Source organism: Larus michahellis, chromosome 1, assembly GCF_964199755.1.
Source record: "Larus michahellis chromosome 1, bLarMic1.1, whole genome shotgun sequence".
Taxonomy (NCBI): domain Eukaryota; kingdom Metazoa; phylum Chordata; class Aves; order Charadriiformes; family Laridae; genus Larus; species Larus michahellis.
The window spans coordinates 224,027,020-224,050,829 of NC_133896.1; the positions used below are offsets into that span (position 1 = coordinate 224,027,020).

Sequence of the window (23,810 nt, forward strand, 5' to 3'; positions counted from 1 at the left end):
AGTTGTCTCCTACGACCTTTTAGGAAAACAGAAGTTATTAGACATAGAAATCATGATTCAATCAAACTCCTGCATGCATTTATCTCTTGAAGACAATTCATGTATTAAACCAGACAAGAAAGAAGAGATGTTCTGTTATTCCCCACCTTCCCAGAGAAAAACAGCCTCTTCCTTGCATTTCACCAAGCATCACTAATTTCCTATTGCCTTTGCTCCCGCAATCATTTGCTCAGAACGTTTGTCTCTAAGCAGGTAACCAAGAACAATTCCTGTCTATTTGTTTATTTGTAAGACTAACTGTACAAGTTTCTATACCTCTTTTTTTATTCCAAACCCTAAACTCTGTTGAACACGACAACTAAAAACCTGGTCAGGGAGAGAACTTCAAGCAAATCAGTTTCTATGCAAGCTGTCACTACAATTGTTTGCCAACCCATTTCATCCTGGAATGAGAAAGAGCCTGAAATTACTCTCCATGGCATTGTATCATGCTTGAAATTGCTGCCCGTAGAGCAAGGTCTGTGAGAGGGATCTACAGCCAGTATTCGCCAAGGAAAGGGTAAAAACATTAAGGACTGGACTCATCTGCTCAAATGCAGACTCGTATCAGAACTAGTCTATCCTCATCTCTTTTTTAAGTCAAAGGAGAGCATTTCTACAGCATGACTCGTTTCATCCTAAAGTAGAATCCTGCCCATAAAGTACCATAAACCATCAGCCTAAAGAGGCATTAGAAGAACCCCAAAGTTACCACTTTTTCTGAGCTATTTTATCTTCTTTTTATCTTTATCTTACCACTTTTTTATCTTCAAAATTGCCATCCCAGGCATTAAGAATCTGAATTAAGAACTAAGAACGTTTTACTTCACAAAGAAAAGTCACGTGTTTGGGTTTAAACAAGGTCAGTCAGGCCAATCACCAAGCACAAAGCTAAATAAGTGCTGTTTTAGTCTCAGAATACAAGAGTTTCAACCAGCTTTCATGGGCGCAAATGGCAAAACCACAGATTTTAATGGTCCAGGATCTTTTACAGGATCACATCCTAATGATAACAACGAGCTAATTTTTTAAATAATTCATTGTGATTTTAGACTCTTTAGCAATAAAGAGACAATTTCAAATCTTATCTTTTTATAAACTTCCCAATATCCACTTGTTGATAAGTCTGATACCCAAACTCTGATACATTCCAAATCACCCCTCGGTTTTACAAACTGTAGGAAAAATCCTGGTCCTGCAATCAATGGAAGTTTTGTCACGGACTGCATAAGAAACATTAATGTCAGTCCTTCGCAGAAAGGTTACAATTAAAAGCAGTTGCAATAAAAAATGTGCATTCTTTCCGTTCTTCTTCATTCTTAGCCTAATTTGACAGGTCGCGTGCAATCGGTCTCCCCTCTGACACAAATACTTCCAATCCAACTGCAGTGCAGCACTTGATCCAGCTTCCTACGTCGGCACTCACGCCACAGATCACCTTTTCCAGCCAGTTCTTCAATTCTCTTCTCCATCACACTGCAAATATGAAACCACTGCCAACCTCGCCCCGATTCATCGGTGCATTTTTGGTGTTTCCTCTCCTCTCTGTCTCGCTTTTCCCCCACTAACTACAGTCTTGAATACTTGTTCTTCCCAGAGCCTCGCATCCTTAAGCCAGGAGGTTCTTTCCCAGACTGATGTGAAAAGCCATCGCACTGTAAATCCTTCCAAACCCTTATTCCTTCTCTTCACTGTTAAAAAAATCAGCCAATAAATCTAGTTTGGGAAGAGACCCTTTTTTTGCATATTTGTACAGCTCCCATTGCAGCGAAGTCTTGGTCCCTGCCTGGGCACTCCCACGGCACAAATAATAAATGTTAATTAGCCGCTGTTAGGATGGGGAGTGATCTGAGAAACCTTACATTTAAAATTAAAATCACAAAAAAAAATGCTTTTTGCAACAATGTGCTCAGACCTTTTGCTCAAACTTTTGAAAATGCAGTATTTTCCCAGCTGCCAGAGGGTAAAAGGAGTTCCACCTTGCAGATCCTCTGTGCTCAGCTACTGAGGCCTCAAAGTGCCCCCAGAAGCTGTAACATTTGATGGGGCCTCCACACTCAGTCCTTCTCCTTTATGCAAGATATTAAATGTGGCACTGGAGGCTTGTTCTGATCCCCCCTCCCCATCTTTAACTCCCTCCTCTGTGAGTTACCTTCCTTCAGGCCTCCACCACGGGTTCACTGACTACACCAGTCACCCAGCCTATTTCCAGTTAGCAGTTAACTTGTACCTCAAATTTCTGTCATTTCACTTTCTCACTTCCTCTGCTTTCAACTGACCTCAACCTGCCTAGGGTTTTCGGAAAGCCCTTTTCCACCAAGGCTGCCAATTCTAGTAAATGTATGGGATTGACAGGTCTAGAACGCCATCAGCTGCTGACCAGAATGATTCTTTTGGACCCTGCCCTAAATGACACAAAGTTGGAATTTTTTCATTTGGTCTAAATAAGGACCTTTGCCTCCGAGAGGACCTTGTCCTGCTTGTGAAGCACTACAGCTCGGGCTCGTGCCTACCTGTCCATACCCAAACATTGCTCCCTTCTAAATTCCTGCACCAAAAATGTTCTTGCTTATTTATTCTTTGTAAGTGCTGAAGCCTGATTCCCATATAACAGTTTAGATGGCGCCGAAGTCAAACCGAGCCTTAAATAAACCAGCTGAAGCAAGACGGCTGCTTTTCTGTTGTGTTTCTTTTTCTAGAAATTGGATCATTTAGGAATTTGGGTTTAATATTATGCAGAATCCCTGTTTGAAACTGATGATTTTCCACTGACTCATCTGTACAACAACAGCTTTGAAGACGCTGCTCATCCTACTACAGGGCTTACGTAAGTCCTCCCTCCTGACTACTGGATAAGCAAACCCGGCTTGTATTAACACAAATAACACATCTCAACCTAGCTGAGATACAACAAACGGAGCATGCAAACACGGGATCAGAATGTTTTGTCTGGAGAGTGAGGATGAGAAGCAGCAAACTTTTGCATTCCATTTTGCAACAGACTTACCAGTAGCAAAAAGCAGTTTCCTCGGGTCCTGAAAAACAGACAGGTCAAAAAAGAAGTCAATATATTTGATTTTATATATGGTAATAATATGAATAATGTAATAATAACAAGTAGCTCATAAAGCTCACAGGCTCGATGGTGTAAGCAGTCCCTAAATCTGAATGCAGGAATGGATTTGGTATTTGGCAGCAGTTTACACTGACTGCAATTCAACATAAATTAAACCTTCAACCTTTGCATTCCTCCAGTGAAGACGGTTCCGATCTGTTATGAAAAATTAGGATCCAGATAATCTTAAAAATTATTATTTTTTGAAAGCCTAACTTTACTCAGGTACCTCATACCTTTGGGAGGACAGAGGGGAGCAGGAGAGAGAGAGATTTTGAATTTCGATGAAAGACCAGCAGCAAGAATTTTACAGCCAATGGCATCACCAAGAGATGTGCAGTGGACTCCAGTGAAGCAGGACTGCACACAAAGGAGCTGACAATACAAGGCCAGATGTTCCTGTGTCCTTCACCGCACGTGAGAGGAAGAGGGGATACGTCAACCCCACGGGAAACTGCCTCACTCCCTTGAGTCCTACGCCTCCTGAGGTTTTGTCCTCACTGCGGAGAAGAACTTTGGTTTGTTTTTTTTTTTTAAACTCGCAGTAAAATGCAGTGAGGGGAGGTGAGCAGTTGTCGTACAGGTGAGAAAAAATGAAGCGTCCCTCTCTCTGACCTTGTCTGCACCCAAACACGCGCCCCCGCATGCAGAAGACGGCAGCAGCATCCAGACTGCCCGCCCCAGCTAACAACATGTTTAAGTGGAATTCAAGCACAGAGATTCAAGAGCTACTCGAGTACCTAAAATATGTGAGGTTTTGATCCTAGAGTTACTAAAAACTTGTTATTATCTCCATTTTTCTATTGCAAAATTCCTAAGGCTGCTTAGCACAGGCTGCCATGCACACCCTGGCACGTTCTTGCCTGCGGCAAGCTCCTGCTAATGTTCCTGATGAGGCTAAGCCCATCAGACCACTCCTAACACACGCAGACACTTGAGTTCAATCCAGAACCTCAGCACAATAGTTGGTGTTGGCATGTCTGCCTGCCGTAGAATAGCTCGGTGATTAGATCATTCACCCGGGGAGTAGAAGACCTTGGTTGTTGGTCCTTATGCGCCTGGGCTGAGTCAAGCTCTCCTTTTCCAGGAAAGGATGCAGCTGGGATAGGGTCATTCTAAATCTTTCCTAATGAAGCTGGTAGAAAAGAAAAGCAGACTTGAGACCAGAATGAATATAAACAAGAGAGCACTTGAGTGGAGCCCAAAGAAGAAAGAGTCCCGGACTCCGGTCTTACTCCTACAATCTGCAAACATCTCTCCAGCGCCAAATGCACAAGCAAGCACCTGGAGGAGGGACTAGGGCTGGGGTATGCCCTCAAAGCAATCCGCACCACAGTCAGCAGTCAGGCAAACAAAGTATTTCGTAACTAGAAATCAGCTTCCAGCCCAGTTCGTGCAGATAACTGATTCCACTCTTCGCATATATACTCCAGTTCCCACTGCAGTTTAAAAATGCAAAATCACTCTCAAATCTCCCTGTCACCAGCACATGTCACGTGGCACTATATTCTAAATGTTGCAAACACAGAATGTATTTTTCCAAAACAGCAGAAGCGTCTCAATCAGGCCCACCCGAGGAACAGAGAGGAGCAGAAGAGTCGAACAGCCAATTTCAGTTGGAAGGGACCTGCAACAATCATCTACCCCAACCGCCTGACCAGCACAGGGCTGAACAGAAGTTAAAGCATGTTGTAGAGAAGAAGGAGAACAGGGCAGAGCGCAGGTGAAAGGACTTGATGACAGCGTTCTCCACCTCTCCATCCAAGAGGTCTGAATCCTGCTGCCTTAAACAAAGTGCTTAATGCACACTTCGTCCAGAGAAAGAAACAAAATCCACGGCAATCCACATGATGGTGACTTTTCAGTGCACAAAATCAGCAGCGCTCTACAGATCACAGGATGTATCTCGCAATGGAATTGGATATAAGAATAATCATACATTTAAATTATATACTTAAAAGCAAAATATAAAAGAACAGCTGGCTCACCTCACCGCGATAGTTTGCTGCATTTAGTGACAGGAAGTCTTCATTGTAGTTCTCAGAGAAGTTAAGAGCGTTCACCAGATGAGCAGCAACATGTAAGACTAAAAAAAACCAACAAGAGTAAAGCTGAGATCCGTAAACAAGAGGTAGACGTTCCCCTGAAGTAAAGAAAAGTGGCTACCCAGATGCCAAGCCATAATCACATCACCTGCTTGAGATGTATCGGGGACTAAGGAATTATTTTTGCTAAAGTAAATCAAGTTATAGATATGCATGGCAGAAAGCTGTATGCATTTAAGATATTACTTTTTTTTTAACACTAGAGCCATCATTTCCACACTGCAACGCTTCAGCTGGGAGACAATATTCAAAGGTGTCCACCAAAGAACACTTTTGCCTTCAGTTCAATGGGTGTTTGCCTCCACTGCTCCCTCTTCTGCTGATAAGCCTGTAGCATCCCGCTTCCTCACTCAAATTCCTCAGGCACAACTGAAGGTCAGCTATAATGGCAGATTTTGACCTGATCTCATACACCTGTCCTTTCAGAAACTGGAATTTTAAGGAAAGGCTCGGCGTTAGAATGTAAGCTCATGTGTTTAAAGGAAAAATAAACCAAACCCCACACACATCCCAGAAAGCATTCACAACGTAAGGCAGGGAAGCACAGAGCAAGACTACCCCCAAATGTACTGTATAAGAAAAACCACAAAAACCGGCTTTAATGCGTTTCCCAAACAAGCTGCTGCTCAGCACAGCAAGATCTCACCTGAAAAGATGCATATTGTAACACCACACGTCACATGGAAAGTTTTACTTTTATCTAGCAGCCTTCTGGTTTTCCGGCTGGCAACCTAATAAGAGAAGAATTCAAGCGATCTCTCTTCTAAAACAAAGCAAAGAGCAATTGAGCTCATTTAATAGCAACTTCAGCTTTTACTAGGCTTAACACCCTTGCAAGCACAGTATCTAAATTTAAAAACTACAGGATTATGACAATGAGTCAGTTCTGAGGTCTTAATATAGAAATCACAGTTGGGTCAGTATTCCACATAAAGTACATAGAGCACATAAAGTAACGTCCCTTAAAATTTAGGAATTCCAGCACTAATTGTTGTCGGCATCACTGAGCAGGATCAGGGGAAAGGTGTATTTGCATACGTGTAGGTATCTATAGGCATCAAATCTTACAGGTACTGTCACATGATGAACAGAACTCATAGGTTCAGTTGGCAACCGTCTAGAAAGCACAGGTGTTCCTCAAAAGCATCACTTACATTTCTGCCAAAGCAACTGACAAATCTCAAACAAGCTAAACTATTGTTTACTGAACACTGGTACGGAAAACAAACGCTCTTTGCTTTGCCAGAACTTTTTTTTTTCTCTCCTGATAGCGAATATATCAGGTTGGGTATTTTTATTTAAGAGTTCTGTCATTTCCAGTACGACACTTCTGGTCATGCAGAGACTCCGTTCTTTTTGCCCTGTTGAATTCTACCAGGAAGCAGTGGAGAGGACACAGATGTCTTTCATATTAGAGCTGGGAAAGGAGAAGACTTCGTCTGGTTACAGTTCCACAGCAAGACCCTGCGCTTCAAAAACGCCTTCAAGAAACCCTCCTCACGACAGGGCCAATCAAACCAGACAATGCCAGCCAAGGGGTCATGAACCTAGGCTGAACGATACTTGCACCAGGCAGGTACATACTGTATAACAAACAGGGATATATAGATTTTTTCCTATTATTTTTAGACTAAACAGAGACCGGGCCCTCCTCTTCTCAGCTGCTGCATTCTGAGGACAGTACTCACCTTCTGGGATCCCCGCAGGAAGGCCAAGAGAACACGGCACATGGGTAGAAGGACCAGGCAGCAGTTGAGATTGAGGACAGATGCTGAAGCTCTGCTAACACACAATCCTAGCTGAACAAATACAGCAAGAGTTAGATTGCAGGGAGAAAAGACGTTCAAATGGTTCCCTATTCAACCTCCTTTTCTTGGCTGTGAACCCAAATGGTTCCCATGCTCTCTTTGACTCATCAGAATAGCGGAGTTTCATGATGTTTGACCTGTACTGAAAAAACCACTGTACACACAGCATGCTGTCCTGTTCTCTGTGTGAAACAGCTCTCACCTTTGCATCAAAAACTTATTTAAAACTAATTTTGTGACCAATAATGTCAGCAAATGACAAATTTCTACTGAAAGAACCAATATCCTCACCGGTGCTCAAAGCCACGTGGAACAAAACTATCTATCTGAGACAACAACAAGCATCCACTGAGAAATTACCTGAAAGCTTCCACAAGCATAATTAAATAGGAGGGATAAATACTATGAAGACACTAGACAGCCACTTAAGTTTAAGCGTAATGATTTTCTGGTAAACAAGCCAGAAAAAGATGTAGAAAAATACTGATTCAATTAAATTGAAATGATAATATTGTTTCAAGGACTGCTATGGAACTGTCACGGAACTCCTCATCCATTCACACCACGCAGTGCCAGATTTGGACCTAATGACAGTAGGTTTTCTTCATTTTAACTACTCAATAGCTGGGAACTGCAATGAAATCTAATTTCACTAATGCTTTCACTGGTATATTTGGAACTTACATAATTAGAACAAAAACACCTGTCAAATAAATGAACAAAGCACCCATTAATGTCATAACCGGTATTTTTTAATCTTATTAAATTCTCTCATTCATTTATGATTTTTTAAAAAGTTAGCAAAATGCCATTATTCGCCTAGTTATTAGGTTGAATTACCATTTTACTACCTTATATAAAAATGCTTTTAGACTGTCAACAGATTTCTGGAAGGGTATTTCTTACAATGTTCTCTAAGCCCCAAGTTTTTCAACTCCTGAATAAATTAATTAAAACTGTTACAATATTATAAGATAACTCAAATACTGCAGAGGTATGTGAATGATTTGAACAAGTACGAATTATCTAATAAAAATTACTGAAGATGTATTACTTTTTCAAAAAGAAACGTTATGTAAAAAAAACCAGAACATTTGTTATTTTTCAGTGAAAAACATTTCATTAGTGAAATGTGTGAAATGTGAAATTAGTGAATTTATTATATTCATATCTTTCTTATCAAGAAGAAGAAAAATGGAGAGAAATACAGAGGTTTTATTTATTCGGTAATATTTTCTTACAGAAATTATTAGAAAAGCCTTGTAATTTCAAAATTTGTCATTGCTATTAGTTGTCTTTTACAGACTTATCTACATGTCTCAGAAATGGATGAATATATAAACTAGTAAAAATAAACAAAATAACTGGACTTCAGCATGTCTAGCAAGATCACAAGCACAACGGCATGACAGGAGCTTCTCAGTACCATAAACCACCAGAACTGTTAGAGTTAGTACAACCCATGTACCCCACCTGCTCTGCGGTACATCTGGGCACAAAACCAGTAGGCAAACAGAAGGTAAAGGTGGTGAATCCACCTGAAGCATCAAAGTCTACGTAAATTCTGTTTATTTTCTGGCTACTTTACATTATTTAGTTGGACCTGAGTGCTAGGGACCTTCTCAACAGAGAAGTTCTCCAGACTTCAGTCTGGAGAAGAGAAGGCTCCGAGGAGACCTTCTAGTGGCCTACCAGTATCTTAAGGGGGCCTACAAGAAAGCTGGGGAGGGACTTTTTAGGATGTTGGGTAATGGTAGGACTAGAGGGAATGGATTAAAACTAGAGATGGGTCAATTCAGACTGGACGTTAGGAAGAAGTTCTTCACCATGAGGGTGGTGAGACACCGGAACAGGTTGCCCAGAGAACTTGTGGATGCCCCTGGAAGTGTTCAAGGCCAGGCTGGACGGGGCTCTGAGCAACCTGGTCTAGTGGGAGGTGTCCCTGCCCATGGCAGGGGGATTGGAACTAGATGATCTTTAAGGTTCCTTCCAACCGGAACAACTCCATGATTCTATGATCCTACGATTACCCGTTCCACAGAACAAAGCGGTCATAAGGGCATCTTCTCCCAAAAGCTAGTCATGAGACGTAGGAGAAATTACCCCACAAAACGTGCTCTACCTTGTTCTCTGCCGTGTACATGTGGGATCCCTGGCAAATGTCCCAGGAGCAGCTCTCATGGAAGTTATCCTGAGAGGGACACTTACAACAGAGGCACCTCTAACCTACTGAATTCTAGAAAATAAGACTAGAATGAACTACATCACCTGGTTCTCCCACTCTCCAGACCTCCTCCACCTTTTCTGCCAGTGCAATGTTAGTCCCTTTTTCCTTACATAAAACCTCCCTTGCTTCTATTTCATCTGTTACTTCACGCTCTTTTCACATGCACTGTGAGAGACTATTCTTGTTACTTTTCCCTCACAAATCATGCTCTTCAGCCTTTAGATCATCCTCTGCCCTCCCCTCTGGACTCTCCCAAGTGGTCCAGAGACCAAGTGCAATGACTGCAACTGGGCAGCAGCTACAGTGGCCACAACCTCAGCAACCGACCTGAGATTTTACTGAATGCTGATGTCACTTTCCGCTTCAAAGCATGATTAAAAAAAAAAATATGTGAACAACAAGAATAAATATTTCTCTATCCACAGTAGCTTAAAGTGACTTTAGAACATTGTAAGTATTTTTGCACTGACAGATAAAATGGCAATATCCTTGAAATTATTGGACTTAATCTGATCTAGTTAGAGATGTCCCTGCTCATTGCAGGGGGGTTGGACTAGATGACCTTTAAAGGTCCCCTCCAGCCCAACACATTCTACGATTCTATGAATGGAAAGTAAAATGTCTCTATAATGTGCCATTTGCATATACAAGCCTGTCTCTATTTTCATTAATTATTATTCCTCTAAAGGGAAGCTAAAATGAGCTATACACCTCATAAAAGCAATAACTTCAAAAACATGCTCATTAAACGCATATAAGCGTTTTTATTAGAGCTTGCTGATGTGCTACAGTATTTCAGTGATTAAATGAGCATGATTTGAAAAACACAAGAATTGCGTAGAACTAACGTTATGCAAATCCAAAGTAAACGGAACCATTTTTGTAGCCCTTGACTAACACCGAAAAGCTGAAAAAAGCTGCAGAACAATTAATAAGTAAAGCAATTTGAAAATTGTCATAATTTCTGATATGACCTATATGAGAGAATCATGGAATGTGCTGGGTTGGAAGGGACCTTTAAAGGCCACCTAGTCCAACCCCCTGCAGTGAGCAGGGACATCTTCAACTAGACCAGAGGTTACACCATTAGTTTCTTAAGAATTTATGTTGTCTTTGAGTTTAAACATAAATCAGGCATGATATCAGTTACCCGAGACTTCCTTTATCGGGGACAACTATTCTTCTTGCAAAACTTCAACAAAACAGTCTAGTTTGGAATAGTCTAGGATGGAGTTAATTCTACACTGTATAGTATTAAGTAAATGAAATAATTTATTCTAAGAAATAAGTAAATTGCTAAACAATTTAACTGGTACAAAAACTATGAATCAGCTATGATGAGTAGAAAAGGCTACCCTAACCTTGCTTTGTGTTTTTCCATGACACTATTTAACAAATAGCAGATATTCATTCATAATGCAATTACTATGGAAGAATGCCCTCATATTAATTCTAATTCAAGGCTATCAGCATCTGTAAAAAGAAAAATTAAAAAAAAAAAAAAAAGAGAGGAGAAAACGACTTCTCCAGCTTCAAACAGTTTCACCAACGGTTCACTTAAGGTTTTATTCTGAAATACAGCTGGGCAATGATTGCTGCAATGAGCCCATGACCAATTTGAAAACAATGGTAAAGTAATACATTTAGCGATGCTTAGAATCACAATTCATTCAAGACCCAGAAGAATAACAGAGTACTAAGTTTGCTCTTAACATATATCCAAAGGCTAAAAATATCCCTATGAAACTAATTCTTTCCAAATGGTTTCCAAGTGGTCTCTTTCTTGACTTCCTTCGCGTTGCCTGGGTGGCACAGTAACAAATTATCATAGTGTATTCTTGGATTTTTAAACAATAGCAGAATGAAAGACAATTTTTGCTCCAAGGCAACTTGCTGGTTCTAGAAGGGAATATATATCCTTATTAACTAGTTAAGAAATGAGAGAAACATAATCCTCTTTTCTTCCTAAGATTATCCTTGTCTTAAAAAAAAAAGGTCTTATTTCATGTTAGTAGCATACGAAATTGCTGTAGGATCAAAAAGAGTGGAAAAACACCCCCAAAATCTCTGCTGGACGCTCTCTTTCATCCACCCTTTGCTGACATCAAATCCAAGCGTTTGACAACCTCCTTCTGTACTCTGCCTACCTGGTACCACACACGCTGTTATCCCATTCCATGGAGGGGCAGAGAGGCCTGGAAAAACTAAAGGATTAATCAAATTTACAGGGGAAATCTGTGGCAGAGACAGTAGGGAACCGGACCCACTACAAATTCAAACCTAGTATCCTCAAAACTCCTTCTCCAGGCAAGTATAAAGCGATCACCGTATTTTACTTCTCCACAGCAGCAGAACAGGGCTCCAGAGACACAGCGGGAACGTAAGTTCTCCAGCTACCCCTGTCTGATGTACGGTCCCACAGAAATCCGGATGGACTCCTGGCCACGCTCATACAACGCGCAAAGTAGGATGGAGAGGCAGCGAGGCAGTTCTCGTTGGCTGTTCTGTGAGCTGCAGGGGAAACGAGCTTCTCTGCAGTCAGGCAATTTATTTCAGTATTAAGTTGAAGGCTAAAGGAATTTACTGTATATCACAAAATTCCCCAAAGTTCATCAGTTATAAATGCTGAGATGAATGTTACCTGCAGCCGCTGTGCACAGAAATCTAATATTCAATATGTGGTTGCAAAACGTATTGGGGAGTAAAATACAGGAAAACGTCAACAAATATTGTCCTATCTCACCTTTTAAGCTCACCTTGTAGAAAAAAACCTGAACAATCGAATTGTGTATATACTTTTATATATACACGCACAGAGCTTCCATAGCAACGTAAACCTATTATTAAACATTTTTGCTACATGTAGCACCTAAAGAACAAATCCCAAATAGCCTGGTTACAAGACAATTAAATAGCAAAACTACACATTAAGGAAAATAAAGGGTCAAGGTACACAGCTCCCTTCAACGCTTAGATGCGTGGGGGAAGGAGGCTGCAGAGCGGTTGCGTAAGGATCAATGGAAGCAGAATTTGGCCTCCATTAGCAAAATCTTTATCATTACGATAATGTAGCAAGGAGAGACATGCAAGTTACGGGAACGTATTCCAAGCAGTAAATAAAGATGACACAAACACGATGCTCAGGAAGGCAGCAACTGTACAGATAAAAAAGTGAGGCAGCACTTTTCTTTTTCGGTCCCTTTTTCAGTTATTCAATCTTTTCCCAGAGAGCCCCTTCTGAGAAGGCATTATCTCCACTTCGGTGTGAAACCAGAAGCTCATCTCTTGCATTAACAGCCATTTGACTACATTAGAGTTATCTGAGCAGCGACTAGAGAGGGAATAGGGAAAGAGAGACCTTTTATGCCATGACAAAATGAGCCCAATGCTTTCTATTCATGGGGAACTCAAGGAACAAGAAACAGGTATTTCATTTAATGCTGTTAAAAGCAAGATTTGAGTTCTATAATAAGGCCAGTACCGAATTTAGGACTAAATTTGTTGGTCAAATGCAAGCAAACTTGTTGCATAACAAATACAGCCAAGCTAACGTGAAGGGAGAAATCCTGAAGTCCACAAGGAAATTAATAATTTGGGAAACTTCTCTGACCGAGAACCTCCAACAATGGAGATTGTGGAGTCACGTCAAGTAATCTGTGAAGCTTCCTTTCTGTAATTCACACAGACTACATCCTGCGCTACCTACCATGAAGATGGAGGTAAGAATCTTCCTTTCCTCTTTGTCACAATCTTTTACATAAAATCAGTGCCTATTGTCTTCCTCACAGACTTCTCTTTAGGCAAAATAATGCCACAAGTTTACACTCATTGAATTATGAAAAACTGAGTTTTGTTTTTTTTTATTTGACTTACGTTCCTGAACCAGCAGCAATGAGTGCACTCGTGTACTAAGACTCTGACGTGCAGTGTTACAAGGCAAAAGTGTAGGGAAGGGGTCTACATCTGCTAGGTTCTGGCTAACTTCGACCACAAGAATCATATAATCACAGAATTATTCTGGCTGGAAGGGACCTTGGGATGTCTCTGTTCCAACCTCCCACTCAGTGCAGGTTCAAGCCCAAACTCTGACCAACTTTGCCCAGGGTTTTATGCAATTAGTTTCTGAAAACCTCCAAGGACAGAGATTCCACATTGAAGACTTTATGCTGGTCTCATCAGTAGGACTCAAACTGCAAAGTGGGGACGTTTGACACAACGTAACTTTACCCACTAAATTTTGTAGTGTCGAATAGACTGATTAACCTTCCCCCAGCACATCAGTGCCATTGACTTATTTATTCTCTTTGCACTTCCAGGACGTCACCATGCTATTATTGCCTTTTTACAGGTGTAGAATTAAGGATCAGAAAGACTGACATTGAAAGATTGAGAGTTAGGTACCGAAATAATTTCAAAATCCTGTGCTAAGTATCAAGATTGCAGAGGATGCAATCGACAGAGAATAAAACTGGTCTCCTCCTTCTGCAGAAGGCCGAAGGAAGGCGAACCACTTCAGTGATCACTGAAGGAAAGAATTTTCTCCTTCTTCACATCAGAAAGAAAACAAGTTGCATGAAAACATGGCAGAGTTGAATCTACTCGGATATTCAGTTCAAGATTTCATTTCACAGTCTGATTTACCACAGCAACTCTTCTTGTTCTCCACCCTGTTACTTGGAAAACAATAAAATTACCTGTGGTAAATCTTTCAGTGCTGCAAGTGCAGAAGTTCTTCAGGAGATTTTAAGCTATCGCAGTGCACAAAGAGAGAAAAGAAAACGACTCCTTAGCAGACCTCGCTGAAAAACAAGTTGGTTTCGGTTCATCATCTTAAGACACAAAAAAAACCCCCAAACCAACTATTGAACTATAAATGAAGAATTTTCATCTAAATCCCTGCATTTTCAAACATCCAGAAATGGCACACAGAGACACTGCAAGCCACTCACCCACATATGGAACCAAGAGGAGAGTGTTACGAGACGGGCCACAAGGTGGACAGTGGCTACACAACCCGATGTAAAGAAGAGGAGCAAAAATCCCCACGAAAGGGAACAGCAGGTGTAGCGTGGCCGTGCTTACTCTGTTTCCTGAAGAGACTAAAATTGGGTTCAGTCTTCCCAACCCTTGCAAAACAACCTGTATCATTTATACACATGTACAAACACATTGAAGAGATGGGAGAAAGATAATTTTGGTGTCTTAGAATGGTATTTGTATGATATTTAGTCAAACTGTAAGAAGTGAGTTGTGAGAATGTTTTGCAGTCTTTAATGCTTTCAAAATTTTTAAATTAGTTTCAGAGCTTTGGTCAAAAGTATCTTTTAGATTTAGCTTTTCACTTTCTTCCTCATTTAAAAAAGTTTCTAAACTTCTTTGGTATTTTTTCTCACAGTTGCAGACACAAACCAAACACATGGCCTCCCAGCTCTCATCTCCTGACCAAGACAGTGAATCTGTTGCTTGAATCAACTCACAGGTTCTCAACACAGATTATATTACTTTCTACATGTCTTTCATTGTGAAGTATAAGAAAAGCAAAAAAAAGCCAGGTGATGAGCTGGTACAAGGCAGGTGAGTCTTCTGAAGTGAGAGGAACTTTGCTGATTGACACCAGCTGACAACCTGGCCCAACATGTTGACCAAGAACATTCGCTTTATAAACAACCCACGTGCTCTGCCAGGAACAAACACACTTTTCAAATGGATGCGCTGGGCTGCAACGCTATTAGAGATCATGGTAAAACTAAATGTGTTTTCATGGTTTTTTTCTGTTATAAAGTCATCATCATGAAGCATTTAGGTATTTTCATTCCCTCCTTTTTGCATTACCTTTGCTAAGATTCATTTCTTAACACGTCTGAGTCAGCCATAAGAAAAAAAGAGAAAAGTGTATCAGGTCAACGTACTTTCAAGCAAGTTCACAAAGGCTTACGGGGCTGGCTAGCTCTGGCAATGATATCAGCCATAACAAAAAATATATCCTGCCCAAGATAAAACCCAGAGGCTCTACAGCAGGTTGGGATGTGCATCATCTGTGCTTTAGCCCCACGTCAACTCTGCATTGACACCCATTCCCGAGTCTGCCATGGCGTTACAAAGCATCGTGTTATTCATCCACTTTCTCCTGCATTCTCAAAATCTGAGCAACCCTAGAGCACTTTCCAGGAAATTGTTAAGCCCTTTGGACAGAAGTCATTTCAAACAACCGCAAGAGCGTGGCTGTGGGTAACTTCACAAGACAGACCCGTATCTCACTTCCCCATATTATCTTTTTTTGGATTCTTCTGGTGGTGGTGGTGGATGTTACCCTCGCAAAATCAAAACAGTAAAATCTTCATTAAACCATTCAGATTCCAAGAATTTGTTGTTAGAAAACAAAACTAAAATAATATAGATCACAATGATTTACACAGGAACTACGAGGATGACAAACACCAAGTAGAACTAAGACATATCAAAAGAATTCCTTCAGCAAATATGTATCGCAATAACTGGATTAGAAAGGATTTGCCAGCGCAAGCCCATAAGCTTGGCTAACATTTTGATGACAAAAAGTCGATCTCCAGTCATCTCTTGAGCATGTTTGTGTTCCTGTGAGCCTGTCTGCAGCTGGGAGCACCGGGAGGGGGGAAAGGCGGGGGAAGGATAGCTGTCCCACACTTGACTGGCTCTTTTTCTTCTCCACGCTGTTCACTTTCTACTCCTAAACAACTGTCAGCAGTATCCCAGTCATTTCCTATTTGATCTTTCCCCGCTTTGTGGCGTTAACAGGCAGTTTGTGTCATCCTTGATTAGCAAATGCATCCTGTCCCTTTCCCATCTCCCAGCATCCCAATTTCCAGGGCAAAAAGTAATGTCCGGGTCACTCACCCCTAACATCTGATGCAAATAATAATACTGCAGCCCTTGATAATAGAGCAGGAAGGTTTTCCAGAAGAGCCACGCATTGAGGGAGAGCCAGAAAAGCTAAAATGAAACAGAAACAAGAGTTTGTAAGCGAAAGTTGCATGTGCAAACTTTTCAGTGGTAATTTCATTCATAAAACTTGTAAGCGTGTAGTTTCATAAACATATGGAATGGGAGAGAAAAAACTTCGAGCATTTAGCATAAAATATTTTAAAGTATTAAAAGGAACAGCCCCTGCATGAGAAGTTTGCACTTTCACTGAACTTCACAAAACTTTACCTTTGTGACTTCAGACAACGAGAGCTGGCAAAGCCCTCGGCGTACAAAGCGCCGCTCCCGCTCTTTAGTTAAATATTGCAGTTAAAGGCTCAAAGAATAAAAAATACCAACAAAGAGACAAAGACAAAGGCAGGACGAACGCGACCTCCACGAAGATGCATCCTCTGCCCCTCAACTTCCCCCAGGCGGCTCTAACAAAGAGCACGGAGCGGTGCGGAGTGCCCGCCGGACGCGGACTTTGCGCGCCTTGTCCCCGGGCACAGGCGGTGTCCCCCTGCCCGCCGCGCGCCGGGGCGCACCGGGAGCGCATCCCCGGGGGCACCGACGCCCCCGCACGCCCGGCGCCTCCTGCGCCCCGCGGACCCCCGACCTCCCCCCCGCGGCTCCACGGCGCCCCGCCGAGCACCCGCCAGCCGCGCTGGCCCCGGCCGCCCGCCGCCCCCCCGCGCCCCCCTCCCCAGCCTTCCCCGCAGCTCAGCCGCACCGAGGGGACCCCCCCCGGGTCTGGTGGGGCAGCCCCCTACCAGAAAGAGGTGTTTGCTCCCCTCGTTGGCCAGCCAGCTCCTCCAGGACAGAGCCATGGTGTGGGGCAGGACCCGGTGGAGGGGAGGGGGGGTTGGGGGGGCCGATGGGGGGGCGACGGGCGGGCGAGCCCTCCTTTTCAGCGGGGCTGAGCCGGTCCTCCTCCCCTCTCCCCACCCCTCACCCCCCGCCCTGTCTTCCGGCCGCCGGGGCGTTGCGCTCCGGCCCCGCCGCCCGGTTCTGCAGCCGCCCCCCCATCCCCCCCGCCCCCCGGCTCCGCCGCTGCCCCTTTGTCTGCCGACGGGCGCCCTTTGTCCGTGCCCCCCCCTCCCCGGGTCCCGCAGCCCAGCCGGGAATCGGCGCCCCCGAAAGGGGCTTTGGGTCGCCAGCGCCTCTGCCCCGCATCCCCCCACCTTGAAAAGCGCGTCTCCCCGCCCGCGGGGGTCCCCACCCCCCGGTCCCTGGGGTGCCCCCCCACTGCCCTGCCAGCCCCCCCCAGGGCTGAAATGCGATACGAGAGGCAGGAGGGAGTGGGGGGGCAGCCGGCGCGCAACTGCGCTGCCGCTCGGGGGAAAACAAAGGGGCTGTGCCAGAACCCACCGGTGAGGTCTGCGGGAGCTCCCCGAACGCTGGGGGGGGCCGGAGAGTGCTGTCCCCAGTCCGACCCTGCCCCATCAGGCGTCCCTGGGGGGCACTGGGAGAGGCAGGCTCCTGTGCCTGGCACAAGGGTGCGGGGTGTGTAGCCACACCGCGGCGACAAGAAGGGCGCTATGGGCGCCTCCACGTCCATACTGTCCCGAGTTCTCATCGCTACGCTTCGAACCAGCCTACTTTTTGTGGTGGTCTTCATGTTTGGTTTGGTTTTGGTTTGTTCTGGGTTTTTTTTTTCGGAGGGGAAGCTGCACCAGATACTGATTTTTATATTAAGAATAGAACTCCCTTTGTTACTAGCAGCTTTTAAATACACCGCCCTGAGTCAGCAGGGGAGCTTCCACTCTAAACCGGGCGTCGTGGTGTACACGGCCGCTCCTTGAGACAGCAGCAGCAATGACGGCTGGCAGCAGAGCAAGGCTGTTCTTCCGGGAGATGCCAAGTCCAAGGAGCAGCGCCGAGAAGTCTCATCCAGCCCAGCTTGAGCTGGCTGTCTTCCTCTTACAGCTCGGAAAGTTGCCATTTTTTGTGTTCCTCATGAGCCACATACCAAGGGTCTGCAGAAAATTGGGAGGAAGCTAAGTACCGTCTTTTTCCAAGTTCCATATAAAGATGGAGGGAGCGTCTGACCCATACGTGGCCCTAAGCTTAAAAAATGCGAGTAGGACACGACTCCTGTGAAACTCAGTTGGGGGTCCTTTGGCTGCGGCAGGAGCCCTGTCTCAGAAAGTGGCGGGATTTCTGCGGCCATACGAGGTGCCAGGTGAAGTTTCGGAACAGCAGGACAGAGGATTACAGCTATTTTATATCATCCAGTGACACTAAAAGGAGAACTAGGGAAAGGGAAAATTCATATTTTGAATTTAAGGCTCACCAGAACCATAGCTGGATGCCAAAGCAGCTCTAACAGCAGAAGAAATAGTATAGTTTATTTATCTTGTTTGCTATTTTCATTCACTTCCTCATTTCTCTCAGAATGTAAAGAGAAATGGAAGCTACTTACAGAGAGACAGATGATGAAACTTCTCTAGACAAGCATGTCAGAGCTGGAATGACAGAAAATAAAACTTGTAGGATATGTCAGGCCTAATAACGTGGGGCCTTGGCCAAAGCCGAAGCCGCAGCAAGCACAAACAAAACCAAAATAATTTGCCCATGCCATATGCTATACTTCAAAATACCCTTAGAATGTCTCTGAAAAATCAGCTTATGCAGGATTTGACTGCCCACTCACACGAAGCTGATGACTCACGAGCCGGCGACTGCGCTTCACTGCCCACTTACCGAGTGCTGTAATGCATGTGGAGCGCATGACTCACGCTCCAGTCGACATTGCATCCTACGTCGTATCTAGGTACAGAGCAAGGAGTGCGTTTTTGTAGAAAACATCCCCTTTTTCTCTCTCCCTGGAAACAACCAAGGGTTTTGAGTCAGTATCCCAAGAAAAGGCTGGCAGAAACCAGTGCCATGCTAATACAACTGCCTTCTTCCTCCATAGAAAAGGATGACTTTGCAACTGGCTAAATCCTGCCTTCCCAGGCATCTCTGGAAGTTTTCTGTCTTCTTTCTCTGTCTTAAACCATCCCAGATGTATATGAGCATGGGTTTTAAACCACTTGGTAAGAGCACTCAGAAATGGCCAGAGATGCTAGTTATAACCTGAATAATTCAAAAAGTTCTAACGTGACTCTCAAACATCGTTTGAGCACCAGCTCCTCTCTTCTCTGCTTTGTGAACATCCATCCTCCAATTATGACGGTCTCTGTGCTTCGTCCTACCAGCTGGACAGACCACTGTCAAGGCAGGCAGTCCCTCCTAGAGACCGAGCACGTACTTTCTCTGATAAGTTGCTTCTACTGCATCACCAAAATCACCCTGACTGCACACTCGCCTCCCAAGTCTACTTCCCATCAACATCTACTACACTCAAATCTACTCTCCCAGAGCTTTACAACACTTTGCTGAGTGTTTTAGTTAATGTTACAGACATGGCTTAAAAGGTTTCTGGTGCCTGAATTTTCCTTATGTACCTTGAAGTGATCCAGAGCCAAATCACCTACACTTTGAGGTGTCTCCATCTCTCAGAATACGATGATCATCCTGCAAGTTCCCGTGGTGACTGCATGCGTTATGAACAGGACGCTGTGACCTTCCAGTCTGGGGAGCGATCTGGGCACCTCATCTTCTGCTCTGCGGCAGTCTAGATTAGGGCAGACAGGCCCTTAAATTCTGCCCGCATCCCTAAGGGGGCTGATCCAGTGCGCCTTCTCCCAGTATTTACCCTTAACACTGAGCTCAGGGAGGAGAAGGAAGTGTTGGCACCGATTTCATTACAGAGAACGGGAAAAGTGCAGTTTCTGCATAATAGCTGAGCGATTAGAGCACTTGCCCAACAGTGGGAGAGCTGGACCTTTCTCAAAGAACTGAAGGCATTGCATTCACATCCCAGGAAAGTTTCCTAACTGCCACCCTTCACCAGGGTCAAGGAAGGAAACAATCTCCGAGTGAGCCACTGTGCAGCCAGGAATGCAAGAGAGAGAGAGGTCAAAGAAAATCAGACAGGGACGGTGGCCAACTGGTAACAGCACACATCTAAGGAAGGGAGAAGACAGTCTAAGAAAAGGAGATGTGGGATGCTAGTTCACTTTTTGTTTCCCTTGGAAGAAAAAACGCAGAGCAAATTATGAAATTCAAAATGTTAAGGAGAAAATTGCAATCGCAGAAGAAACCAGAAACAGAAAGGTTTCCCCAGAATGAACTTCTTGTATTTCTTAGAAACTTTTGCATTAGATTTGAGCTACATGCTGTTTGCCTTTGTAATTTTTTTTATAATTCTGGTGTGTAGTCACAACATAGGGGTAAAATAGCGATCAAAATGTATGTCACTCTTACGATCTGTGCCATGTGAGTGATATCCTGTGCAAAGGCATATGGCTTTTACGGCATTACATGTTCTGTCATTTCTTTCCTTTTCTGAAACAGGATCTTTACATTTGCTGCATACCACAAGATCAGCTTGCTGTTTCGTATGCTCCCTGATGGACTCGGAGGCCTCCCTAGGGTGAAATGCTTCTCCAGAGTTGGGCAACAGCCAAGTTTATTAATTTCAACGAAGCTGCAGGGATTGACGGCAATGCATTATTTACTGCTGCCGTAGTGTCTAGGAGCATTAGGCCCAGGCCCACGCTTTACCTTACCAGAAAAGCAAAATTTATGCCCAGAGTCTTCAAATGAAAAGTCTGACAGCCACAGGTGGAGATCTGGTCCTCGGTTCTTGTAGACACAGGAGAGCGGGCAGCAAGGCGCGGGTGCACTGGGAGCATGAGCAGCCTGTGTTTCGTTACACTGAAACTCGCTCCTAACCCAAGCCATTCAGCCACTGCGCAGCTCCGTGCTACACGTTCAAAAATATGACAGGAGGTCCTACAGTATTTTGTCCTCAAATAACCTCCTCGCACATTCCTGATTCAAACAAGAAAGATAGCACGACAACTCCAGCACACGGCAACATCGTTCATCACGAAAGAATGCAAGCACAGAGCACATGGGGAAAATGTGTATAATAAATACAGCTGGGGTGCATTCCCTGACAATTTGAGAGAAATGTCAGTTATATTTATTTTTCCAACTGCTTGTAAGATTTTCTTGAACACTTATTGCAGAATTGAACCACATATCTACGGATCATTAACACGTAGCATCTTATACTTTTTAAATGGTTTTAGTTCCAATCCACCTTCCACTGATTTTATGGGCCTTTCCTTGATTTTTCTATGAACGGGGACCAGGTCTGAGAATAGTACAGGGGTTAAAACAGGTATTGCGTTGATTTTAGAGGTTAAAGGAATTATTCTATTCCCCTAAACTGGCATTCCAGAGATTTTCAACCAATTATTTCTGTATTTGGCTAAGCAACTCTGAGCTTGAGCAGTTCTTTAAAAAAAAAAAAAACATCGCTAGCCTTATTTTAAAACCTTTGAAGAGGGAAATAAACACAACCTACCAAGCTAAATGATCCCTTAAGTCATTATTCTTTGCTTGCTTTTTTTTTTTTTTTGTGAACGCACCGTATTTTTAGACAAAACAGGACTGAAACCATTTTGGGAGCACTGGCATTCTTGTGTATTTTGCTGTTACAGGGAAATGAGTCTACCCTCAGAAATCCCTTTTCTTTTCAGTTTCATATAACTTGCTATCAAGTTACCTTTTAACCTTTTTCCTGGTTAACTGAACAGACTGTGCATTTAGTCCTTAATTCTCCCCTCCAAGACTGGGTTTCTAGAGTTGGAGGGATTTTAGTAGACATTTCATCTTCGTCTCTGAAGAGGAAACCCCTTCTTTTTATACAACAGTCCAAAACCAGGCTCACTAACATTATAGGTAGGAGTACAAGTATCTTAATACATTACAGGATACTCCTCTGCTTATATGCCAAGTTACTGCGTTTGCCAATTTAGCTGCGGCACTGCACTGAAGATTATTAATGCTTCCAGACCATGAATAAAAGCTATTGAACAGAGCTGGTGTGGAAAAAAAGTTAGTGAACAATCGCACTAACACGCTGCCACTGAGTAACAATCCCTTGTGATATGCACTTAATAAAAAAGTGATACCCTTCAAGGAGAGGCCAGAGCTTTAGTGGAATCATTAATAACTGAGTCTTGGAACAAGCTATGAAATAAGTAAAAACTGGGCAAGAAATACTTCATATCAGCACAGTCACTTCTCAGGTAGAAGAGGAGAGCTGGTAAAGGGTGCGCAGCAATATCTTAAGACAAGAAAGAAAACATTCTTTTACATCTCTGGTAGCTTGTGTCCCAAGGTGACATAGTGCGTGCTAACCTCGTGCCAGGGCATCCTGATTCAGTGCCAGGACACAAAGGTCAGTGCCAAATAATCTGCAGTATCCAAGTTTCCCAGGGGGCTCATCGAGAAAACGTCAGTCCTGGTTAACTGAAAAAATTTAAACAATTACAGTAGAAACTACAGCTCTTACAGTTTACAGAGCATAGTTTACAGGAACTCTTAAAGTCCACAGTACAACATCCAACAACACGCGTATGCAAGCATCATAAATATCAACATTGAGTAAACATTCATAATTCCCCAATTCTTGGAAAAACTTTTTCCTTGGAAGACTGTAAAGTTAAAAGCATGGAGACCGCAGATCTCAGAGACTGGCACGTTCTTCCGCATTAACTCTGCCAAACTGGTGTTTGCACTCTTACTACAGACTTAGCAGGGCAGGAAAAAAATTGGAAAGACAAGGGCAAAGGAGGGCATGAAGCTAACAAAGGAGCTCTGAGGACAAAAGCTGACTTTTATCCATGATCAAAAAAAGTCAAACAGGAAAGCACTTTTGATACAGCATGATAAAAAGCGAGCAAATTTTGGTCAGATATCCCAGATACTAGAAATTCCCACCTGAGGAAGAATTCATTCTTTGTCCATTCACATTGTCACACCTCAGAATCCTCTTACGAAAGTGCCTCGGCCAACTTTATTGCTCTTATTTAATCTGGGTTTCTGTTCGTCTTTGTAAAACTTGCTCAAATCACTCAGGTAGACTTCTGTGGAAGTTCACTGCTGTCTCCACATTTGAGAACGGAATTTCCATGGGAATGAAGAAAAGAGCTGTTCAGATATTTCTCCCCTAATTACTCTGTCTTGAAAAGTTTGCCTTCTGAAAGATACCTTTGGGCTGCTTTCAAGATGTGTCTTTCTACAGATGGGAATCTGAAGCGCAATACATGCTATGGCCGGAGATGTGGAAAACTCCCAATGCCCGCATGCAGATGAAAGGTTGTAACCACCAGAAAAAAAAAAGAAAAAAAAAAAAGAAAAAAGGAAAACAACACAAAAGCACATAAGCAATGACTGGAACCTGCCAGGACAGTAGTGCAAACTTAAGGCAGAAAAGTTGACCGTGCCATACAGCTGCAGTGGCTGGGGAGTTGAGGAATAACGCAGATAAGGTGGAAAAACAAGATCTGCCCAGCGTGGAGAGAAATGGTGGTATGGGATTCAGTCAGACAAAGCAACTCCACTTGGCAACTCCACTTGGCAGCGAAAGCATAAACACTAATGAGGGAAACACTCTGCCACTCCTTAAATAAAGGGGAACACCAGTACGTGAATAAATATTCATACCCCGT

At 43.4% G+C, this 23,810-nt stretch overlaps 1 protein-coding gene across 4 annotated transcripts in view; it reads right to left on the reverse strand.

Annotated features, from left to right (window-relative positions):
- NOX4 (NADPH oxidase 4) overlaps positions 1-17,733 on the reverse strand; it is a 108,243-nt gene extending 90,510 nt beyond the window's left edge. For 2 of the 4 annotated variants that reach the window (XM_074572520.1, XM_074572518.1), the window contains exons 1-6: positions 17,605-17,733; positions 16,168-16,263; positions 6,948-7,058; positions 5,906-5,990; positions 5,143-5,240; positions 3,047-3,074 (exon numbers count right to left, since the gene is read on the reverse strand). In XM_074572520.1, the coding sequence (XP_074428621.1) occupies positions 3,047-3,074; positions 5,143-5,240; positions 5,906-5,990; positions 6,948-7,058; positions 16,168-16,263; positions 17,605-17,679 (493 nt within the window). In that variant the 5' untranslated portion in view covers positions 17,680-17,733. Of the gene's footprint in view, positions 1-3,046; positions 3,075-5,142; positions 5,241-5,905; positions 5,991-6,947; positions 7,059-16,167; positions 16,264-17,006; positions 17,197-17,604 lie in introns of those variants that run through there. The other 2 variants (XM_074572519.1, XM_074572522.1) reach the window with 2 other exon arrangements.
- Positions 17,734-23,810: the final 6,077 nt, after the last annotated feature.